The following is a 21,559-nucleotide window of genomic DNA, read 5'->3' as shown; positions in this document are numbered from 1 at the left end:
AGTCTAACCTGCTCACGTTCTTTTGCATCTCGCTTCAAGAAGTCAGCCGTGCGGACACGGCAGCAGGTAAGAAATTATTGTGTTTCTCTAAACAACAATGTTATACAATTGGCACTCATAGGTTTTTAAATGCCCATCTTCAGTCGGGTATCTTAAAATGCAGCCTGTACTGTACGGTGTTTAATCACATTTGATGGACTTTACGTCCTTCTCTGCAGAAAAATCCTCTTGCAAAAAAGGCCAAAATATTTAGCAAATTTACCAAAGCTCGCTCGGCAGTACTAGATGGTGAGAACTACACACACAAACATATCTGTTGATTGGTCAAACTGTTCATTGTTTTCATGCTTTCTCCATGAATATACAATACCGTATTCAGAAAAAAAAGTTGCAGTTGACTCGATATTTTTGTGAATTGCGCAACTCATTGTATTGTTTGGCTCAATGTGTGGGCCACATTTAATCCCAAACGTTATCTAAGCAAGCACTGGAATGGCGGCGTGCAACATGTTTTCTAACTCAGCATTAAGTGTAGGGTTGGAATTTGAAGTTGCAGACAACCAACGGTCCCAGGCTGAAGATATTACAGAGCTGGAAATGATCATCATCTTCAAACTCTGTGAAAAGGCTCAAGCTTCCAGTCTGGTGACAGATGCTTTTACTGAAAAAAGGTGTGTTTGTGACCGTGTGTACGTTTACTCTAGTGTGTGTTGTCACTTCTAAGTGAATATTTTAATTATCTGTGCTATGATAAATGTATGTAAAAAATAGTGGCACACTGTTGACATATGTCACACATTAGTTGCCATGACATCAATTTCTTAACTGATTCGTGCACAGCTCCAATAAATCCTGATTTCACGTGTCCTTAAATGTTGGCAACAACTGGTATCTGCTACTCTTGTACCATTGAAAATTATTTTTAGTTTTTGTTTCAGTACCCATGTCACGATCAATATAAGTGGGGTGGGGGGGGAGGTGTGTACGTCATCGGGCCACATGGTAGTCGACTTGCTGGCTGAAAAGTTTTTTCTCCTGAATTACGTATTTGAATTATGCCGTCACGTTGCGTTGCCGGTTTTTGCTCGAACGAACGGAAGAATGGCGTGTGCCTATATCGGTTCCCCAAAGATGCCGCTTTACGCAAAATTTGGACACAGCAAGTCCGACAGACAAGACCTCGATGGAGACCCTCATCCATGTCGATATTATGCAGCGCACATTTCGAAGACGACTGTTTTGACTCGCTCCCGGCACGGAAAAATGCGCTTGGGTATTATGTGCAACACCCAAGGGTACTTTTGAAAACTGCTATTCCGACATTGTTTCCACGGGGAATCGTTAGTCGCCGATATAGAAAAATACGTGGTGTAAGGAAGAGTGGATCGAGGACTATTGAGAAAGCACAAAGAAAGCCGGTAAAAATTCAAATCTGGTAACACACACGTGCAATCGTACTGTGCTTTCCTGATAAATTGTTCGTATCATTTTTATAGTACATTGGTCTTTATCACACTGCTATCAAACTAAAGGCTCGGGGGCCAGATGTGGCCCGGCAGATACATTTTGGTGGCCAGTGAAATCTTATTATATCGACTTTGTTTGTTGGTTGACTTTGTTACAAATCTTTAGTTGCTGCAGTGGAGGTGAAGGTGGAGGAGGTGGAAATGGAGACTCTAATCACCAGTCCAGCTCAAACATAACACTTCAGGAAACCTCGGCAGAGAGACTGCAGAACATCAAGTGATGCGTGGTGACTATTTATTTTTTTTGTGTCCAGAAGAAGCCTTGTTTTTGAGCAGATGTCTAGAAGTGGACACGGGAGACTGGGATAGAATTGAAATGAAGTTTTCCTGTTTTTCCTGTTTCCTGTTGTTGTTTTTCCATCACTGTATAATTTGTTTATAATTCAATGTCTTGAAAAATTTCGAGATCAATTGTATTGTCAGTGTCGGATTATCTTGCACAGGGTGCAATTCAAGCTTGATTCATCGCTGCTTTGAGCAAAGTGAGAGTACATATCCGTTCCCTCTGAGAATCATTTTCCAAAATAAGCAGATAAAAAAAGATTTACTTGTTTTTTTCTTTTATTTCACACTTGACTATTTCTACTTGCAAATCAATTGAAGTGCTTGCCAGCAACAGGGCAATTGTCAGTTGTGTTTTGATGACCACTTCAAATGGTCAAAATTTAAAAAAAGCATTACCTTCACTGAGAATGTCCATCTAATGGCGCTATGAAGGTTGAACACCTATTTTCATCCGAGCACATCATACTGCAAACATAAAACTAAAGTAGCTTTGGTTAAGGTTCACGCCATGCTCAGTCTCTTTGTTTTCTTGACCCCTTTTGTCTTTGGATTCTTGCGAAGATTGGATTTGCTTTTGTGCATCTTACCCTGCTTAACTCTGCTGCTGAGGTGCATCGGCTTCGGTTTGGTGGCCTTGGGTGTCTTGCTACGCTTTGTGGCAACACTGGGAACAGAAGGGAGTGAATCGCCTCCTGGACATGCCTTGAAAACATGGACGTCTTTGACTCTGCGGCCCCTCAGCTCAGGCGGGTTGGCACAGGTGGCTCGCACCTTCAGGTTGACTTTCTCAATCCAGCTAGACAAAGGGTGTCAAAGATAACCAGAAATTTACGAGTAATTAATAATAAACTTTGCTAGCCCCAAACAATGAATAAGTTATTCATTGACATACAGGCGGAGTGGCAGCAGAGGGCAGTCACACATCAAAGGGTTGTCCGCCAGGTTGATGACCTCCAAGGAGGTGAACTGACGGAGGTCCGGCACCTCTTCCAGATGGTTCCCCTCCAGGAAGAGACTCCTCAAACCTGGACCCAAGCCTGCCAGTGAGCTTTGAGACATCTGCAATAAATAAATAAATAAATAAGGCTAGTCATGTTCATAGCCACACATGAAGTCATAGTGGAGTAAATAATTGATGAAAATGAGTGTTTTCCATTACTATGAATCGCAGAACTGTTGAGTTTGATATTATTTTTGAGAACTGCAGCATTTTTTTTTTTATTGTTGTTTTTAACACAATTATTCTGGACACAACTGGAGCAACCAGTAAGGTCCACCTACCTTCTCCAATGCCATATTATCCAAATAAAGCTCCTTCAGTGATTTTCCCAAAGGCTGAAAAGCATTTGGGCCAACCCATCGAATGGCGTTCCCTGACAACCTCAGGTCCTTCACGTTCCCCAGCTTGCTCAAGGCTTCAGTGGGCACTTCTTTCAGCTTGTTCCCTGCCAGGTGTAGCGTATCAAGGTCGGCCACGTGCTCCAAAGCCTTGGGTGATACGTGGTCAACAGCGTTTCCAGTGAGGTAGAGGGCTCTGAGGCTCTTCGCGCCATCCAGGGCATTCGCCTCAAGCTTGGAAATAGAGTTGTTCTCCAAATGAAGCGCAAGCATTCCCGGGACCAATTTAAAGGCCGCTTTTGGGAAAATGGTGAAGTTGTTCTTCTCTAGGTGAAGGTAAGTCAGCTGAGGGAGTCCTGTGGATTACAGTACACCCAATGAAGAAACAAGGGGGAAGTGCAACATGTGTCTTCTCTTAAGGAAATGAACAATGCAGACAAGCACCATGTAACGTGCTTTGGGCTGGAGCACAAAGTAGTCAACACTTCTCCCTTTTTATATATTTGCATAGTTTCAATACCTTTAAATGCTTCAGGCCTGAGGGATGAGATGAGATTCTCTGAGAGGTACAAGTAGATGAGGCCCTTCATGCCACTGAAAGCTCCGTCCTCCACCTCCACAATTTTGCAGCGCTGCAGGTGCAGCGACACCACCTGAGAGACGGCGGGGAAGCTGTTGCTCGGGATGTAGTGGAAGTTGTTGCCGCGCAGGTCGAGGAGGCGTGTGTCCGGAGAGAAACCCCGAGGAATTTTGGAGTGACCGCGGTTCTCACAGGAGGAATGGTAGGCCTCAGCCTGATATTATGGAGGAGATGGGGAAGTTGAACTCATTCGCTACCCTCGAAAGGGAAGTCAACAAAAAAAAAAATCTTTACAATATATTATTGTGGAAAATGAACTAAGCAGCAAAGTCCACCACTTTTAAAATAACTGCCGTCTACACTCACCTCACAGACGCAGTTAGCGGGACACTTGGCTTTGTTCTCCGGCACCTCAGTGGGTGGCGGCGCTCTTCTACTAGCTTCCTCAAACTCAGCCTTCAGCATGGCCTCCTGGCTTTGACAGCGCAGCTCCGGAGGATGGACCGCTTCGAGGATTTCTCCGGAGAGGTGTAACGGTCCCGCACATGTTCCTATCAGCTTCACCTTACTACGGATGGCCCACTCCCTGTAACACAGTGAAAAGACAATTCAAGTGGAGTCCACTGGGATTTGTGTGCTGAGCGAGGCTTGCTGGTACCTGAGCGGACGCATGTAGCAGTTACAGTAAATGGGGTTTCCGGCCAAGTGGAGCCGCGCCAGCTTAGGGGTGCCATCCGAGAAGGGTTGCATGACACGCAGCTGGTTATGGCTGAGATCCAAGTGGATGAGATTGGGAGACTTGGATATGGCTGTGTTGGCCAGATCCTGCAGGGACATGTGATCCAGGAAGAGGTGGCTCAGCTTGGCCATTGACACAGACTCTTCACCCAGGTACGTCATGGGATTGTAGCTCAAATCCAGGCGGGTCACTTCTGGCAATCTGTACAAAGGCTTCTGTTGATTTATAAATTCAAGTTTGTGTTTTTTTTATTATTGTTGTTGAGAAACCTATCTGCAGGTATTTATGGAATCTCAGCATATATTGGGGGTCTTTTTGTAATGCCGTAAAATGACGCCTAAGCCTAACAGGAAAGTCCCAATTTTTTACAAATAATAATAATACATAATTGTGTTACACAGGGCCCCAATATATTAGAAGAACATTATTTTTTCATTTATCTTTCTATTTTAATCAACGACTGATGTCAGCGCTAATGTTGTCAACCCACCTGGTCATGGTCTCAGTTGGGAAAAACTGCAGCTCATTGTGGTCTAGGCTGAGCCGGTTGAGAGTGAACAAGCCGGCGAAGGCTTCAATGTCCAAGTAGTTCAGGGAGTTGTGACTGAGGCGAAGCCACTTGATGTTCAGTAAGCCCTGTTGGGAGAAGGTACTACATATAAAATCTCTTTTTGCAGAATTCACCCACAGCAGAGTGTGAGGCTGCCTTATGTTTACCTGGAAGGCCATGTTAGGGATGTAGACAAGATGGTTGTGTGTAAGCGAGAGCAGGTTGAGGAAGCCGAGCTGGGAGAAGGCTCCGGGCTGGATCTCCTCAACGCGGTTCCGGTCTATCATGAGCTGCTTCAATGAGGAAAGACCGTCGAAAGACTCCTGTACGTCACAAAGCAAATAGAAATTAATAAAAAAATATATTATTCATATTGGACTTTGTATAGTTTCTTCTTAGAAAAGAAGGAAAGACTGCATGGATTGGTTTTAGCGGGTTTAAGAAACTGTGGTTGAATCATGACAGTCCGCTAACAAAAAATAAATAAATGGAAACCCCTGCTGCAAAGTGATCATTTTGAATACAAAGCCAACATGTCATTAATCATTGTGTTGCTGTGTAAACCCACCTGGTACAAGATGTCAATGTGGTTGCTTGCCAGGTTGAGGAAGACTAGGCGGCCGAGGCCTCTGAATGCGCCCTCCTTCACCCTACGGATGTTGCAGCGTTGCAAAGACAGGTGAGTGAGATATGGGGTTTTTCGGAACGCTCCGGTGGGGAGTTCTTGGATGTCGTTCCCTCGAAGGTCAAATTTCACTGTAATCTGCACAGAGAGGAAATCAAGAAGAATGACATGAGTCAAGATGTCTAAATGAAGCTCTTCAACTCAATTCAGCAGTTCCTGGTCACTATTAGTACCTCGTCCACAGTGGGTGGAATCTCAGTCAAGTTCTTGTTGACACAGGTGACGGCGAGCTGGATCTGGTCGCATACGCACTGCTCTGGGCATTTTGCAGCTTGCGCCATGAGGAGGAAGAGGAGCGTGAAGCTGAGCAGTGGGACCCACACTTTGTCAGGAGAGAGCGGGGAGTACATCTGAAACATCAAGGATACAAAATGCATTAGTAGGAAATACATAATTCTTTGTACAACAATATTGGTTGGATGATCGAGTATAATTGATGTTGCTGCCATTCCATTACCTTTAATATGAAAGGGGCGGGGGCTTCTCAGGGGGGGCTTAGTGCCACTTTGGCAAGATGAGCCAGCCCCAGTGCTCACTGGAATGCCTTAAAACCACATTCCCATGTTGGATCAACCGCCTAGATCCGCAACAATGGACTTGGAAAGCTCCATGTTATGAAATTTGGAGTCTCCGACAGAGTCGCTGATGGCGTAGCGTTTATTCGTCTGACTTTGGTGTAAGGTGTGTGTTCAATTCTCACTCAGTGATAGGTTGTCGGTCTCTATGTATAACCACATACGAGATCTCTAGATGGCCCCACTTGAGGAAGCTTTTATTACAGTGTCCATAAATGATTGAAGCTAATATGCTTGTTGGAACTGAATGGTTCTATTCAATGCTGTTAGAGCAAATTTGACTTTTCAATATCCTCACATCATTTCAGAAGCATGTAAGAGAGAGGCCCAAGAAATTAGAGACGGTAGAAATTTCCTCCACCAGGACGACGTGTATGCATCCCCCCTTGAGATCAACAGTGCTGACCGCAGAGGAGCACGCATGCAGGATTGCCTGTTGTACACAAAGACGCCCTGTGTCTCTTCTGAGTGGCCGGTGCCAAAATGTCTTTTCCACTGAAGGTGTATGTGTGAGCAAGATGTGCATCAACTCTAGGCTACCAACAGCCGGTGCCAAAATGTCTTTTCCACTGAAGGTGTGTGTGTGAGCAAGATGTGCATCAACTCTAGGCTACCAACTATGCAGAGTCTTAAGTGACATACACACTCCCGTAAACATAACTCAGAGATTATAGCCAACTAAAGAAATACACGGAGTTAAATACATTTACAGTGCATTACTTTTTCATGGCCACCAATCATTGGTAACTGAGTACTATTACACTCCTATTTGTAGATTTATCATTGGGCTCCTTTATTCGTCCGGAAATTGAACTTATTTCAATTTTGCTACTGCCCCAATTTTAATAGAAAGTGTCACAGAAGTCCGTCTAACAGTTTAGTGTTGTCATATCATCAAATCAATAATACGGCGATGAAAACAAGCTGACGAACCTGCGCTAATTCAACGTAGTGCTAATATAGTAAAATAGTATTTAAAACACGTTTAGGCTATAATTATCAAAAACAAAGTACTGATTGTGCTGTCATGTGTCGCCGCTGTGCAGTTTACTGCGCACCGTTCGGAACCTCGGAATGCTTTATGTAGGCACAACACACTTTAATTTACGTAGATATCCCACATCCAATGGCTCTTAACTTTAAACTAGTTCGGTATTTTATATATTTCCGATGGTATAGTAAAGTGAGCTCACCTTGGTTCCGTCCAGTTGCTGGTGAGTTCTGCCGGCTGTCTAACATGGGCTGTTGTCCCCTCCCCACCTCAGAAAAAAAGTTTATCGCCTCCATGCGCAAATACAGTCACTTACACTGACATAATACACACAACCAACACTATTAGTTAGTTTATTTTAACTCCTGAAGTGAAATTTTAACATTTTCAGTGTTAAATAGTAGTAACAGTGTTTACACAGTTCAACGATGTAATTAAGCTTCGCACCTGCATTTCTCTCGAAAAGTCCGCGCCTTTTTCCTCATTACTGAAAAGCACAATTACATTCAAACAAATGAGTTTGGTACCATAAAGTAATTTTCACTCACCCAAACCTTGTGTATTAATGTTGGCATTTTCATCTCTGCTGTTAAACATTTTGATTCAATAAGCATTCAGTCTTGAGGTTGATTGACTGACGCGTAGACGAGTCACCGGCTGCGTCCAAATTCACAATCTGTCATTTTCGGCCGCATGACGTCATCTCTGGCACGACTCACCGTGTGTCCAAATACGAATTAAGACAAAGCCATTGTCATAGCAAAACATTTGTTTAAAACAAAAACAAAAAGTCAGGCCAGTACGATTAACTTTATTTTTTAGGTTTTAGTACAAGTCGAGATATTTAAAATACAATTACAGAATACTCCCTTTTCCTTTAAATGCTCACTTATATTTTTAAGTACTTGAGGCAATTATGGAATTGTACATGTGACCCCAATAGAGTAACACTTTTTTTTTTAATTAAGACTGCTGAATAATAAAAAGGATCATGGCATCACAGCCCTTTCCTTTTACATTAAACAATTGTATATAATTGTATTGTAAAGTTATTGTTTGTTTATAAAAACAGTAACGACCAACCGTAGTGAGAAACATTTGTTTTGGAGTGGACAATTCTTGTTGCAACACATCTGACTCAAATGGTTAGATAATAAGCAAGGTTTGGCCATATTAAGAGTTGTGATTTCCTGAATGATTGAATCCCTTTTTGAAACAGTGTTTGAAAAAAAAAAAAAGTGCATGCTTTGAAAACAAAAAAAGCTGCCGGTTTACTGTAAACTTTCTTAAACTTACTGTAAACTGTGTATTTCCTATAAAAATATAAATTCCTATCATGAACAAAAAATATCAAAGTTAGAAGATGCCAGACAGACATTTAAAAAAATATAATATGGTTGGAAATCAGTGGTTGAAAAAGCCTCTATTTTAGAGAAAATCTATCCCGGTACATCCCAGTGTATTCGTGCGTAACCTGCTGTTGGTTAATCAGGTTTAGTCAAGACACCTCTTCTCAAGCGCGGACCTTAACCTGTCCATGCTTCCGTTGCACGACTTGAGTGCCTCGGGGTTCCTGTCGAGTAATAAGCACAGTGTATATAAACAACCACTCCGTCGTGGAGACATTGTGAATGTGTCGTTCCTACTTAGACAGGATGGTGTGAAGCAGGGAGACGTGGTGCTTGGCCAAGTAGTCCTGCTGGACCGCATGCTCCAAACACAACAACAAGCCTGGTGCTAGAGGCACTTTTTTCCTCTTCTCTTCTCCCTGAAACAGACGAAGAGAAACAAAAATGTATCCCTTCCTCTCACTTCGACATAGCACTCTGACACTGCAATGGTACCTTGAGGACTCCTATAAAGACCAGCAGGGTGGAGAGGGTGGTATACGCCTGTAGAGCTGAACCGCAGAGAAGCTTCCTCAACAGCATGTCTGTGAGATGAAACACATTTTTAACACATCTTTTCGAAGGACAAGCGGTGCCAAAATCTTACCAAATGTTTCCAGCACTGTAGTCTTCACCATTCCTTCCTCACTGTACAAAGAAGCCACTTTGAGAAGGACTTCAACGGGCTTGCGTGGATCCAATATATTCACCTGATGAGAAGGAACATTGTCAAGTGCACACAAAATTATGCCCCCACCTTTCTTACCTCCGGTAGCAGATGTGCCCTCATTTCTCCCAGCTCAAGAAGCTTCTCGGCAGACGGGCAGTCGAGAAAAGAGAAGACCTCTTCCTAAGACACCAAAAAATAGCTGCTCTTTATGATATGCACAGACCTGCCACAATATTAGGTACAAATTGTGGTCATAGTAAACTGCAATGCATGACCCACTCAAGTGAACAACTAAGGTTTCTAAATTGTTCGACAAAAATAGCATCTTACAGGACACTGAGATTTAGAAGGGCTCTCTTCATTTGTTTCTGTGCCATTTTCTTCAACAAAGCCCTCTTCGTCACAACCATTACATCCATTGCTTCCATCGCCGTCCTCCTCCTCCTCCTCATCATGTCCTTCATCATCATCATCCTCTTCACCAGGTTCTCCCTCATCATCGCTACAAAGAGAAACAATCAGAATCTCTCCGTCAGAGCAAACTGCAATTCCTCCACAGTTTTACCTGAGTGAAGCCAGCATGTCTCCTTTATCCTGGCTCTCCATGGTTTCTCTTAGAGCCTCACAGCCCTCCTCCCCCAAGCAGTTGCCTGGCATGTGAAAGGACATAGACAGTAAGCACTTGCCATAGACAGTAAAATAGAAAATAACCTCCTCTGACTCGTTTGTTTAAGTGGGTTCGTGCGTCTACCGTTCAGATCAACTTTCTCCATGTGAGGCTTGTCCATGAGAGCCTGAGCCACCACGAGGGCCGCCCCCTCTGAGATTTCGCCAAATGACAGATTCAGCTCCTGTAGGCAAGAAACATTAAAGACAAAATACTGCAGAGAAAAAAAGACAAGAGCTGTTGAGAGTTTGCTGGACCTTGAGAACTGGTAACCCTTCTTTGAAGACCGCTGCCAGGGCGATGGCGCCTTCACAACGGACCAAGCAGTCACCAAAGTTGATCACTTGGATGTTTCTCAGGTGCCCCAAAGCCTGTGGGGGCCAACAGGAGTAAGAAAAGCGGCATGTTTTTGCATTTTGAATGTGTTGAGCCCTTACCTGAGCCATAGCCAGCGTTCCCCTCTTTGTGAAGGTGTTGTCGTTAAGATTGAGCACACGTAGATCTGGGTTAAGTCGCATGGCCGCAGCTAAAGCTGTCACGCCCGCGTGGTTGATGCCGTTCTGTGGCATGTGGACCTCCTCTAGGCTGCCCATCATCTGAAGTGTCACATAAAAAATAATGAATAAAAATGATAAGTGAATGAGAGTACATGATCAATATTTTGTGATCTGTTACAATGTAGTAGTATCCAAAAATGAATCAGAATTGTTTTTCAACTTGAAGCGAGGAGGTCAAAAAATCATGCGGATATTTTTACTTGAAAGGCCTTGGCCAAAGCGCTGGCTCCTTCATTTTCCAAGCGGTTCCTCCCAGCGACAAAGACTCGGAGTCTGAGTGGAGTTCCCGCGAGTGTTGACTGCCTGTGGCACTCCATCAGTGCTTCAGCCAGGATCTGCAGAAACCACAGAGCATTTACATTCTCACTCCCGCCATGTAAAACTTCCTTGTTGTGAATTCTCATTTTCTCTGAGCTCACCTTTCCTCCTCCGATTCCCATTCCGCAATTGTTGAGTCTCAGCTCCCTCAAGGTGTGACAGGTAGTGCTTCTAAGCAGCTGATCGATCCCCTTCACGCCATCTGGTCCAAAAGCATTGTCACTGAACTCCAGCACGGTCAAACGGGTTCCGGCAATCATTAATCCGCTGCTCAGTGATTGCTGATGAAAACATACAAAGGAATTTTGGAAAAGTACTTGATGATAGTGTCGGGAATATTCCAGATAAAGTCAAATGGGATCAGTCAGGAATTGGGTGGATTCTCACCAGGGCCAATGGGATTTCAGAGCGTAGTCTTCCAGTAAAAAGGTCACTCCAGTAACATCGCTTTAGAAAAAAAAATACATTACTGAATTAGTGATCTTTTCAAAAATATTATAATGTGTTAACATGTTCCTGGAATACATCGTGTCGGGATAACATGTACCTGGAGCTGATCTTTTCTTTCCAGTGCCTTGGAAATGGCTCTGGCTGCATCTACACCCAAAGTGTTACCCTCCAAGCGCAAAACTTTCAAATCCTGGCACTGTTCGATCTCCTGAACCAGCTCTTCCACTGTAGGCAAAATAGTGTCAAGAAATAATACAACAGGCACCATTCAATTGATATCAACCAAACCTGATTGTGCATTGTCCAGTTTAAGCCCCTGGCCTTTATAACTTAGCTCTCCATCTCCTAAATGGGTCTTGGAAAGAACATTAACCAGCTGGGCAATATCATCTGCAGCCATGATGTCTAGGGAGAAATCCATAAACAAGAGTTAGGTCATTGTTGGTTAAGTATTGAAAAACCTGAACATACAAATCCGCCAGTGACGTTTCGAATGTTTAAGTGACGTTCAATACAAAAATAGTAACAAAGATGCTCGGGTGGTTAGCTCAATAGAAGCTAGCAGGTGCTACTCTGGACTTATGAACAACTCGACAAACTCTCAAAGTATTTCGTTCAGTCTTCGCCGAATAATTTTTAGGTGTTATGAACAGCCACACATCACAATCGGAAAATAGAAGGCCATTACAGCCGACAGCGAATTCCTCGGAAATGATGGCGAAAGAAGGCACGCCGACCGGTGAGTGCGAACGAAGCCCGCCGGTTGCTCAATGTGACGCCACAACTTCCGGGTTTTCTTTTTGGTCGTTCTACGTCACGCTTGTGGGAAAACATAAGTTATTTTAAACGTTTAATTTCACCACGTTGGCAAGTAACATAACATATTACATTGTAATTAATGTATAAAGCTGTATGTTATGTGTGCTACATATGACGTTTAAGCATGACGTCACACAGTTTCGGGTGGCAAAAATTGTGCTTTTATGAATAGTTTTTTTTAAAACGATAAATGATGACTGAAATATGTAGTTCATTACTACTAACTAGTTAATTACTCCTCACAGTACCTGAATAAGAACAGAATAGGGAATTACTAAATTATCCAATGAACCCTAAACGCATGAAAATACGTGGCTTTGCTGCCCTCTAGTGGCCGCTTTGGATTGAAACTTGTTGCGATACTGCATTAGCCAAAACAGCTATAGAGAGGAGGCTAACATTTAGCAAGCAAGCTGTTAGGTAGCAGCTGTAGCTTGTAAAAAAAAAAAAAAAAAAAAAAAAAAAAAAACTCGTGCTCCATCTACAAATCAATGACAAGAACATCAAATTTATAAATATGCTGCCTGGATCATAACTACTTGTTGTTTATTTCAACCCAACTTATTACCTTTGACGCTTCGTGAAGTTACGAGTGATCCGAAACGCTTGAAACTTAAACTGTGGGGTAAGTTGTGCTAAAAAGAGGGGCTTGACTATTCACACTAGCTCGCCACTCTGTATCGTCAACTAATTTGCTGCTAATTATACACAACTACAGCCATGTTGAGTCTAAAGTAGACGTTTAACGACACGATCCACACAACCTTGTTATGGCACATAACATCGAAAGCTCAATTTATTTTCACTCAAGTCAGACTGTTAGCTTTTAGCATGTTAGCAAGTCGGACAGCGATTACCTCTTGATAGCTTGATTAACATTAAAATCGGTTAACCCAAAGCTTAATGTCCATTTAAATCAGTTTTGTCTGTGCAGCGTTCAATTGAAGCGGGTATTATTTGCGATTGACGCGAGTTAGCATATCAACAATGCTAATCTACCGTGCTCACTGACAAAACGTAGCAGTTTAGGCATCATCCAACATGTCGCGTGTGTTCAATTTTATTGAAAAAATGAGTAATATTCTCGTCCCGGTCCAGATTTTGCGTCACCCCACTTGCAATTGAACCGGCGTCGTTATTTTGTTAGTTTGTTTACGCTAGGCCCTGCCGATGCATGGAGCCAGCTAGCAATTTTGACACTTTTAAATATAGCCACCATGTAATGTAGAGGAATTTAAGGTGGCACTTTATGTGGGAATATTCATATCATGGCAAATCTGAAAATAAGTTCATTTTCCATTTGCTTTTATCTACAGGCAATGGACTCAGATAGACTGAAACGACGAGAGGAAATCCAGAAAGCAATGAGTTTTATTCAGTAAGTAAAACAATATTAAACACCAGTGCCTCACAGATCTGAGGTTTTGGGTTCGAGTCTGTGAGGAATTTGCATGTTCTTCCCATGCCTGTCCGTGTGGGTGTTTTTTGTACTCCAGCTCTCTTCAACTACCCCCCCCCCCCCCCCCCCCAAAAAAAAAAAAAAATCCTAGGAGGAATTAAGACTCAAATTTTTAATTGAGCAAAGTGTTGATTTGTGATATCCTTTTACAGGTCTTCATTGCCTTTCCCAGAGCCAGAGAATTATCAGGTTTGGTTATGTCCATATTTTCCCTTCATTTCTTAATTGTTCCTGACATCCCCAAATTCATTTTGTAATGTGATTGACTGACACTGGGTCGCTCTGACACATGGCATTTTTATTTTGCACTGTTCCTTTTAGGCTTTTCTGACCCAGTTGGTGTGTAACCTCCTGGATGAGGGCAACTCGTGCTTCCGACGAGACAGCGACTGCCGTCAGGCGGCTCAGCAGTACGGAGAAGGCATCAGTGTAGCCCGTTACGCCCAAGCCGAAGCCCTCGTCATCCCCCACAAGCTGATGGAGAGCCTCTATGTTAACAGGGCGGCTGCCTTTTATCAAATTGTGAGCGGAATCACTTCTTATTGTCTGCTCACAAATTATTATTGATTAGAAATGTTTTTCCTGCACTGGCTTGGTTACAGTTTATTGATTGTTCTGTTTTTGCAGCCACAGCTAAAAGCTTGTTTTTCCTCCTCAGAGGGAATTCGAGCGCGGCGTTCAGGACTGTGATAGTGCGCTGTATGTATCCGAAGGTAGTCGGAAAGCTCTCTACCGCAAAGCACTATGTCTGAGAGAAATGGGACGACTCAGAGAGGCGTACGAGTGCGGCACCAAATGTCTACTCACTGAGCCACATGTATGATAATGCATTATTCCCAATATAGGACAATATATTTTTTTCTCTGTATCAGTTCAAATATTTTTATCTTATTACATATTGTTTCTTTTGTGTTTACTGCTTTCTAGGACAGACAGGTATGTGATCTGGCTCAGGATCTGGCCAATAAGCTGGGCCTTAAGGGCCGAAAAGCTTACATCAGCCAGTCGGAGTCCACGGCCGCGGAGGGAGAGAGTCTTGGGGAGACATCTGCACCCACTGGAGAGGTGTGTGTAATAACATCAATATTGACTTGGGAATTGTTTCTTCACTTAATATGCAGAATTAATTGGTTGTCTTCATTTAGTTGTCTTCCAATGGAATGGAATCTCTGGGTGACATGGGAGCAGGTGTGGCAAAAAATTTGATCTAACCGCCGATCCTCATACCTATTTCTTGTATCAATTCTTTTTTTTTTTTTTGCACACCCTCAGAAGACCTGTCCAACGCTCAGTGCATCCCAGCACCTCTGGCCACGCCCATCCCAGTCAGCGACGATCCCTCAGTCCTGACCCCGTGCGCAGACTTGTCCGAGAGCCCCGGCAGCCAATCCCAGCCACCGATGCCGTTCTCCGTCCCCGTGTCTGAACATATGGACGAATGCGGCAGCGTAATTAAGGACGAGCACCACAATCTCCTGGAGTGCATTCCCAAGAAAGTGAGTGAGGTGAGGACATTTCATCACAGAAGTCAACCTCCTGCACGTTTTAGACCAATAGTGCAGAATCTTGTATTGCGAAAAACAAAAACACTCCACTTGTGTTCCTGTTTTAGAGTCCCGCAGGCGCCATTCCCACCAACCTTCCAAACACAGCGGTGGGTCTGCGGCCTCCATACTCCCCCAACCTCCCCGCTCCGTCAACCCAGCTTGCCTCCACCTTCTTCGGCTCCTCCATCAGTAACCTACCCGAACTGGAGCCTTTCTCGCAGCCAGACCAAGGCTCCACCCAAGCGCAGGACGCTTTGGGAGGCTTCTCAAGTGGAGCCACGGATGGAGATGGCAAAGCTGGGCTTGTTTCTAGTGGGCTCGACTCTTTATCCGAGTACACTTTGCCCGGTGAGTGAAAGTTTTGGCCCAACAGTTGAATAAATTCCCAGTTGTTTATTGACAAAGGAATTTTCAATCTTTTTTAACATCATATTACATCTGTGCTACACTGCTGTTTTTTTTTAGCTAATAAATCTATGAAATACATCTTTTATAAAGTGCTCATCACTGTTTGTGGTCTTTAAGGGGGACGAGTGTGTCACAGCTTCATCCCCGGGATGCGCAACCACGGCTCTGCACAAGCAGTGAGTCCATTCTTTGCGAATTTCTCTTGCGTCTGTCAAAGCATTTTGTAAAGCCAACCGTAAATCTTCAATGGATCCACTTGGCATCGTTCCATTACATCTATTTTTGGCATTTTCTCTCCAGAATGGCCCAGCGGGAACAAACCTCTCCATGCTGTCCAGAAATCCTTTGGCTGGCACACACGAGTTTCGTCAGGCCTGCCACGCCTGTTACAGTCGAATAGGTTAATTATTAAAATTTTTTTTTTTTTTGGGTCGTGTTCTTTTTCTATATTTAGATACATTCAACAAACTTTGTTCTCTTGTTTACAGGTCCGCGAGTGATGGACTACAAATACCAGCCAGAAGCAGCACATCGATGTAAGAGGGACGTCCTGCTGTGTCGCCTTAAAAATAATGACGACCACACCTGGAAGAGGATTCGGCCCCGTCCTGCACGCAACAACTTCTTAGGGGCCTTTGTACTGTGTAAAGGTCTGTGTTTCCATTTTCAGAGGGCAGAGTTGTGTGTGAGTGCGTTTGCCCAACCTCATCCCCCCTTCCTCATTTGGGTGTTGCAGAGGTCCAGGAACGCCAAGAGTGCCAGTACGGTGAGAACTGTACCTTTGCATACTGCCAGGAGGAAATAGACGTATGGACACAGGAGAGGAAGGGCGCGCTGAGCCGAGAGCTGCTGTTCGACCCCCTGGGGAGCACGGAGAGACGTGCTCTCAGTGTCACTAGATTGCTGCAGCTCCACATGGGCATGTTCATGTTCCTCTGTGAGGTGAGATCAGTTGTTTAGGCGTTCCGGAAAGAGGAAGACTGATTTGTATGAGTTTGTTCTTTCAATAGGAATGTTTTGATAGTAAGCCCCGCATCATAAGCAAGCGCAGCAAAGAAAACTTGGCGGTGTGTTCCAACCTCACAGCTCGACACCCTTTTGATGACAATAAGTGAGTGGAGGATTTTTATTTTTTTTTGGAAGAGGGTGTGGGGTGTAGACCACAGCGGCGATGACATCCCATAATGTGACTGCAGGTGCCTGGTGCATGTGGTGCGGTCAGCCAATGTGCGCTACAGCAAGGTGCGCCCTCTCCACCCACTCTGCCAGTTTGATGTGTGTCGTCACGAGGTTCGCTACGGCTGCCAGCGCGAGGACAGCTGCTCCTTCGCACACTCCGTCATAGAACTCAAATGTTGGGTGCTTCAACAAGACAGCGGTAAGTGGACAGAGCACACGTGATTTTTGTGCAGAACCACAGATTTTGTTGTTATGATGAAATTTTTTTTTTTTATGGACATTTTGCTGTGTCGCCCATTATTTTCTTCAGGCATTACCCATGAAGAGATGGTGCAGGAGTCCAAAAGACACTGGCAGAGATTAGAGCAGAATGCACAGAAGCAGCAGAGGGTAGGCTGGAAATATCAGTGAGAGGTTATAGGGGGTCTTCTGTGTCCTGCGGAATTCTTTTCCTACTGTAATTTACCCTGTGCAACGAACTTGTTGTGTCCTCTTCCAGCCAATCCATATTCCCCACCCAAGCAGCAGCATGCCTGTTGGCGGACTCGGGGCGATGGGTATCGGAGCGGGCGGCGCAGGTGGTGGCGACGGCCTCGGCATTGGTGGCATCCCTTCTGTGGTAGGGATGGGGGTAGGAGCACTAGGAGGTGGGGCCGGGCGGGGCCGCCCCCTCAACCTGAAAATGAAGTTCGTGTGCGGCCAATGCTGGCGGGAGGGGCAGGTGAACGAGCCTGACAAGAACCTCAAGTACTGCACCGCCAAAGCACGGCATAGGTGCGGGTTGCACTTTCCAAGCATGCGCTGGCTTCTCCCCCCCCTTAAGCGATAAGCCATGTGACAATCTGTTTGTTTTCCAGCTGGACGAAGGAGCGTCGAGTGTTGCTGGTGAAATCCTTTGAGAAGAAGAAGTGGGTTGTCGTTCGGCCTCTCCCTTTCTCCCGCACCTATCCACAGCAATATGATGTGAGTGCCCCCCCCTGCCTCTCATTGGAGAATTAATAGAGGAGGTGTCTCATTCTCTCAATGTTTTCCATCTGCTGCCTTTTCATCTAGATGTGTGTGCACGTGATGAAGCAGAAAAAGTGCCACTATATTGGCAACTGCTCGTTTGCCCACAGCTTGGAAGAAAGAGACGTCTGGACGTACATGAAGAACAACAGTTGTAAGCTGCACGTTCACAAGCCAAGGCTTTTTTTTTTTGCCATATTTTGAATTGATAATTGCTGCTCAGGTGACAATTAAATCCTACACAGCAACTAATTACGCGACACTGATTATTATTACTCAGTAAGATCATAAGTGGCCCATCAATTTTTTTTTTTTTCTTCAATAAATAAATAACCTCCATTTTCTCTATTTCTAGTGAGGGACATGCAGCAGATGTACGACCTGTGGCTACAGCTAACCAATCAGAGTAGACGCGCGGACAGTACCGCCATGACCCCGCCCCCGGATGACAAGCAGGTCACCATAACGGCCGACTACAGCGAAAGCACGGTGAGTGGTTGTTTCCTCACGTAAAATGATTAAAGACAAGTGAAAAGGCAAGAAGGTCATATTTCATGCTTGTAATATAGTAATTGTGCGTATTGTTCCAGGGAGGCCGGCGGTTGTCCAACGGAGACGACCTCTGAGAATCGCCCAATCGCCACCGAGACAGGAGATGAGCCAGCCGTACAGGCAACAACTGAGCAGCCCGTCATCTCACTAGTCCGACCTCTTGCCTTGCGGGAGCTCATGTAAACACAATTTCTACACACGCGCTCACAAACACACACATTTACATAACACAAAGCCACAAATCTCAGCCATCAATCAAAACTTTGAAGAAGCTTTGTTTCCGCAATACCTGTAGGTTCCCCTCTGTCGGATTTCACTGCAGGGTGCATTTCTCGTTGACTGAAGTAATAATGGCAATAACGTAAGAACTTTTTTTTTTTTTCTTGTTTTTAAATCCTTGCAGCACCTAAGCAATTCTCCAATGAGCGCGCTGGCCGCAGTTCTTAACGTTTTGCTTGGCAATAATGGAAAATTCTCTTGAAGAATGGAGCTGTCATGCTAAAACTTGACCTTTTCAACTCAATAGTGCCAAAAAAAACCTTTTTGAGACCCAAGTAAGCGTAATTAAAACAAAGGGGCTGGTTAATGTGCTGCAGTGTGATCAAATTCTTTTTTTTTTTTTTTTTTTTCCCCATCGGGAGTTGTACTTCCTCGTTATATTGTCTGCCATATTGGTAGGGCACTTTGAATGTAACGCCTGAACGGGCCTTTAAAATGGGGAAAATCGATCAATCAGCGAGGAAAAAAAAAAGCGTTGTGGAAATATGCAAGTCTGCTTACCATTCTAAAATCAAAAGCACAACAATGTTTTCCCCTCTTCTTCCACACATTGTTTTTTTGAGAGGTGGCTGTATTTTACACACACACGCACACGCACACACGGCTATAAGGGCATAGAAAGAAGACTGTCCTGGTATAAAAAAAAAAAAAAATGATGCTCTCAATTGGACTGAATGAGTGTCAGTGCTGCCATAGCTGAAGACTTGTGTTGTATTTAATTAAGAAGAAAGGAAAAGCGTTTGCATCTAAAAATCTGGACAAAGATTTCATACATTTGAATTGATTTAATCCAATTAAGAATTCATTGCGTTAGAATAGTGAAGCTAATTTGAAAGTAAAGGCAAATTGATACCTCTTCAGTCCCACTGAGGTTGTTATTTTTTTTTTTTTAAATCCAGTGGTCCTAAATGAAGATTCGCACATTTCTTTGGTGCCTCTGAACAAAACCACATGCATATGCAGTACACACAAACAGGATACCCGCCTGCCATCTCATGCCAGCCTTTAATGCAAAACACAAACACAAATCACACACACACGACATATTTACATATAAATGCTATACTACTACTAATTATTGATAACTTAGCAATCAAGCTTAATAAATATATAACCAGAAAACTGTATTGATTACATAGAACTTTTCTGTTATTGAGGTATTGCTATATGACATGTATCGCTGAACTAGATAGTGATTTAAGAAAAAGAGAAAAGAAAAAAAACTCTTCTACTTTTTACGTTGTCATTTTTTCTTTTTTGTGTGGGTTGTTCCAGACAAACGAGTGGGTTGCAGCTTTAAATTGATGGAGCCTGAGTTAAAGTGCTGCACACTCATAACGTGTGTTTGTGTGTCATCTTAGCATCGTTAGCTGTGCCAATGCGCCCTCATCTGGAACAGCCCACCGTTTAGCTTCTTTGAGGGATCGTATTATTATTACTACTACTACCCTTAGTATTATGAATATGATAATGATTGCTATGGACTATTTCTCTCGTATACGCTATTGATTATATGTACGTTTATTGCGATGTATACCTATATCCATGTATGAATATAATAACGGTAAATACGCGTCTGTGTATGCAGCCTGTTGGGGGAGGTTGTAAGCGGGCAACAAAATGGACGCCACAATCTGTCTTGAGGCCTTGGGATAGCTATGTGGCTGTAAACACGCCAGATAAGATGTGATCTGGAAATCGTACACAGATGCTTATATACTCCTGCATAGCGCCTTATTTGATATAGCACACATATAAAAATAATACATACCCTTATTGTATAACCCCGCTTACTATATACAGTACTATATGATACCTGATAACCTATGATAATACTTTAGCACCCCGGTAAGGTAATTTAGATAAGTGATGGTGGAGCTGTGTTTTTTTTTTTTTTTTAGTGGCTTGGCAGAGTTTAACTGGGCTGGGTAGATTGAACCACACCTACTTATTTTAGTTCATCGTATTTCAATTGAAACTCCTCCTGTGCACTGATTTGCAATCATCCTATGGAGGTATGGATAATGTTGTTTTACTGATATGCCTTTTCTCCCACCCAACTCTCTGTGATTTGTTCAAGTTAACAGCACTTTGTTGGTAAAATGATCCTTCTGCCTATTTTTGCCTCTTTTTTTTTTTTTTTTTTGACAAAAGAAGGTTGTGTGTTTATCTCTTTAATGATACGTCTCGCCAAGCCACAGTACAAACGTCACTGCTATTCTTGTAAACAACCGCCACCTCCCCATTCCATTTGATCCCTGCTACAGAAACACTTAAAGAGCCCAAGTTGAATCACGTTACCGTTCAAAGAAATTATTGGTTATTTGAATGGATCAGAAAATAGAAACCAGGGTGGTAAAGACTTGGACAAACAAGGCCTCTCATTTTGTACTGTACTTTTTTTTCCCTATTACATTGATTTTCTTGTTTTTATGTTTTGACTTTGTTTTCTCTCCTCCCTGGTTGGATGTTAATAAATACTCAAGTGGACCAAATCTCTTGAAAGCATTTAATAAACACTTTTAGAAAAACAAGTATTTTCAGTTTTTATTTTAATTCAAGTATTTCAACCCTTTATTATAAATGTGAATAAAGTGTGCAGCTGTGCAACAAAAATAAATACTGGTAAACAGTTTAGATACATTTATGTTATTGTGCAGGGTGGGACAATTAAGTGGTTGATGTTCAACAGTTCAAGGATTCCATCACGAAGGTCTTTAGCTTATTTATGCATTTTGACACATTGCATTGGTTAAAGCTATTGCATTAAAGTGTTAAAGTCGACTGTATTGTGCAACTCTAGGTTTCAGAAGTACACGCAATTTATGCAACCAGCATGTGATTTTTTTTTCTTCCTTAAGTAACCGACACACATTCGCGATTGGCCCCCTGTAGTGTGATTGACATATGTAAAAGCCAATCAGCGGTCTTTCCGATTATCACGTGATAAAACACAAGCAACAGATTGGCCGTGAGTGAACGTTTTGGG

The 21,559-nt window shown here is 43.3% G+C and overlaps 3 protein-coding genes across 8 annotated transcripts; 1 reads left to right on the top strand and 2 right to left on the bottom strand.

The window, feature by feature from the left end:
- Positions 1-2,069: 2,069 nt before the first annotated feature.
- On the bottom strand, positions 2,070-7,939 carry chadlb (chondroadherin-like b). Its single transcript, XM_049758999.2, has 11 exons — positions 7,472-7,939; positions 5,877-6,053; positions 5,587-5,781; positions 5,186-5,341; positions 4,959-5,104; positions 4,388-4,669; positions 4,096-4,315; positions 3,670-3,943; positions 3,093-3,505; positions 2,704-2,870; positions 2,070-2,607 (listed from the first exon to the last, which is right to left on the bottom strand). Exons 2-11 carry the CDS (start codon positions 6,051-6,053, stop codon positions 2,313-2,315), a joined length of 2,325 nt encoding a protein of 774 aa, XP_049614956.1. The 5' UTR covers positions 7,472-7,939; the 3' UTR covers positions 2,070-2,312.
- A 121-nt stretch (positions 7,940-8,060) lies between these two features.
- Positions 8,061-13,160, bottom strand: rangap1b (Ran GTPase activating protein 1b). 3 transcript variants are annotated; one of them, XM_049759001.2, is made up of 16 exons: positions 12,996-13,160; positions 11,608-11,724; positions 11,417-11,544; positions 11,257-11,316; positions 10,971-11,150; positions 10,752-10,886; positions 10,432-10,590; positions 10,252-10,365; positions 10,079-10,178; positions 9,893-9,977; positions 9,658-9,829; positions 9,424-9,507; positions 9,265-9,367; positions 9,114-9,202; positions 8,916-9,037; positions 8,061-8,842 (listed from the first exon to the last, which is right to left on the bottom strand). In XM_049759001.2, the coding sequence occupies exons 1-16, from the start codon at positions 13,015-13,017 to the stop codon at positions 8,764-8,766; spliced, it is 1,749 nt and encodes a 582-aa protein (XP_049614958.1). In that variant the 5' UTR covers positions 13,018-13,160; the 3' UTR covers positions 8,061-8,763. The 3 variants fall into 3 exon arrangements, with proteins under 3 accessions (XP_049614958.1, XP_049614957.1, XP_049614959.1); XM_049759000.2 differs by lacking the exon at positions 12,996-13,160 and adding an exon at positions 12,057-12,175; XM_049759002.1 differs by lacking the exon at positions 12,996-13,160 and adding an exon at positions 12,008-12,144.
- On the top strand, positions 12,501-21,104 carry zc3h7bb (zinc finger CCCH-type containing 7Bb). 4 transcript variants are annotated; one of them, XM_049758993.2, is made up of 21 exons: positions 12,501-12,763; positions 13,455-13,516; positions 13,750-13,786; positions 13,919-14,119; positions 14,256-14,414; positions 14,525-14,662; positions 14,743-14,785; positions 14,873-15,102; positions 15,210-15,492; positions 15,670-15,728; positions 15,853-15,952; positions 16,041-16,202; positions 16,289-16,494; positions 16,563-16,663; positions 16,749-16,930; positions 17,042-17,121; positions 17,231-17,505; positions 17,589-17,694; positions 17,785-17,893; positions 18,095-18,228; positions 18,330-21,104. In XM_049758993.2, the coding sequence occupies exons 2-21, from the start codon at positions 13,458-13,460 to the stop codon at positions 18,363-18,365; spliced, it is 2,700 nt and encodes an 899-aa protein (XP_049614950.1). In that variant the 5' UTR covers positions 12,501-12,763; positions 13,455-13,457; the 3' UTR covers positions 18,366-21,104. The 4 variants fall into 4 exon arrangements, with proteins under 4 accessions (XP_049614950.1, XP_049614951.1, XP_049614952.1 ...); XM_049758994.2 differs by having other exon boundaries at positions 14,870-15,093; XM_049758995.2 differs by having other exon boundaries at positions 14,870-15,102; positions 18,309-21,104.
- Positions 21,105-21,559: the final 455 nt, after the last annotated feature.

This window comes from Syngnathus scovelli, chromosome 21 (genome assembly GCF_024217435.2).
Source record: "Syngnathus scovelli strain Florida chromosome 21, RoL_Ssco_1.2, whole genome shotgun sequence".
Taxonomy (NCBI): domain Eukaryota; kingdom Metazoa; phylum Chordata; class Actinopteri; order Syngnathiformes; family Syngnathidae; genus Syngnathus; species Syngnathus scovelli.
Note: the sequence above shows the minus strand (reverse complement) of the source record. Positions and strands in the feature narration are given on the sequence as shown.

Coding starts and splice junctions, on each gene's coding strand:
- rangap1b (XM_049759000.2), bottom strand. CDS start 12,153: ATGTTTTCCCACAAGCGTGACGTAGAACGACCAAAAAGAAAACCCGGA. Junction 11,151..11,256: donor CTGAAATCCCATTGGCCCTG/GTGAGAATCCAC, acceptor TGTTTTCATCAG/CAATCACTGAGCAGCGGATT. Junction 9,978..10,078: donor GGAGAAAGTTGATCTGAACG/GTAGACGCACGA, acceptor TTCACATGCCAG/GCAACTGCTTGGGGGAGGAG.
- chadlb (XM_049758999.2), bottom strand. CDS start 6,053: ATGTACTCCCCGCTCTCTCCTGACAAAGTGTGGGTCCCACTGCTCAGC. Junction 5,782..5,876: donor TTCCACCCACTGTGGACGAG/GTACTAATAGTG, acceptor CTCTCTGTGCAG/ATTACAGTGAAATTTGACCT. Junction 4,670..4,958: donor CCAACTGAGACCATGACCAG/GTGGGTTGACAA, acceptor GCCTTTGTACAG/ATTGCCAGAAGTGACCCGCC.
- zc3h7bb (XM_049758992.2), top strand. CDS start 13,458: ATGGACTCAGATAGACTGAAACGACGAGAGGAAATCCAGAAAGCAATG. Junction 14,120..14,255: donor CGGCTGCCTTTTATCAAATT/GTGAGCGGAATC, acceptor TTTCCTCCTCAG/AGGGAATTCGAGCGCGGCGT. Junction 15,103..15,209: donor TTCCCAAGAAAGTGAGTGAG/GTGAGGACATTT, acceptor TTCCTGTTTTAG/AGTCCCGCAGGCGCCATTCC.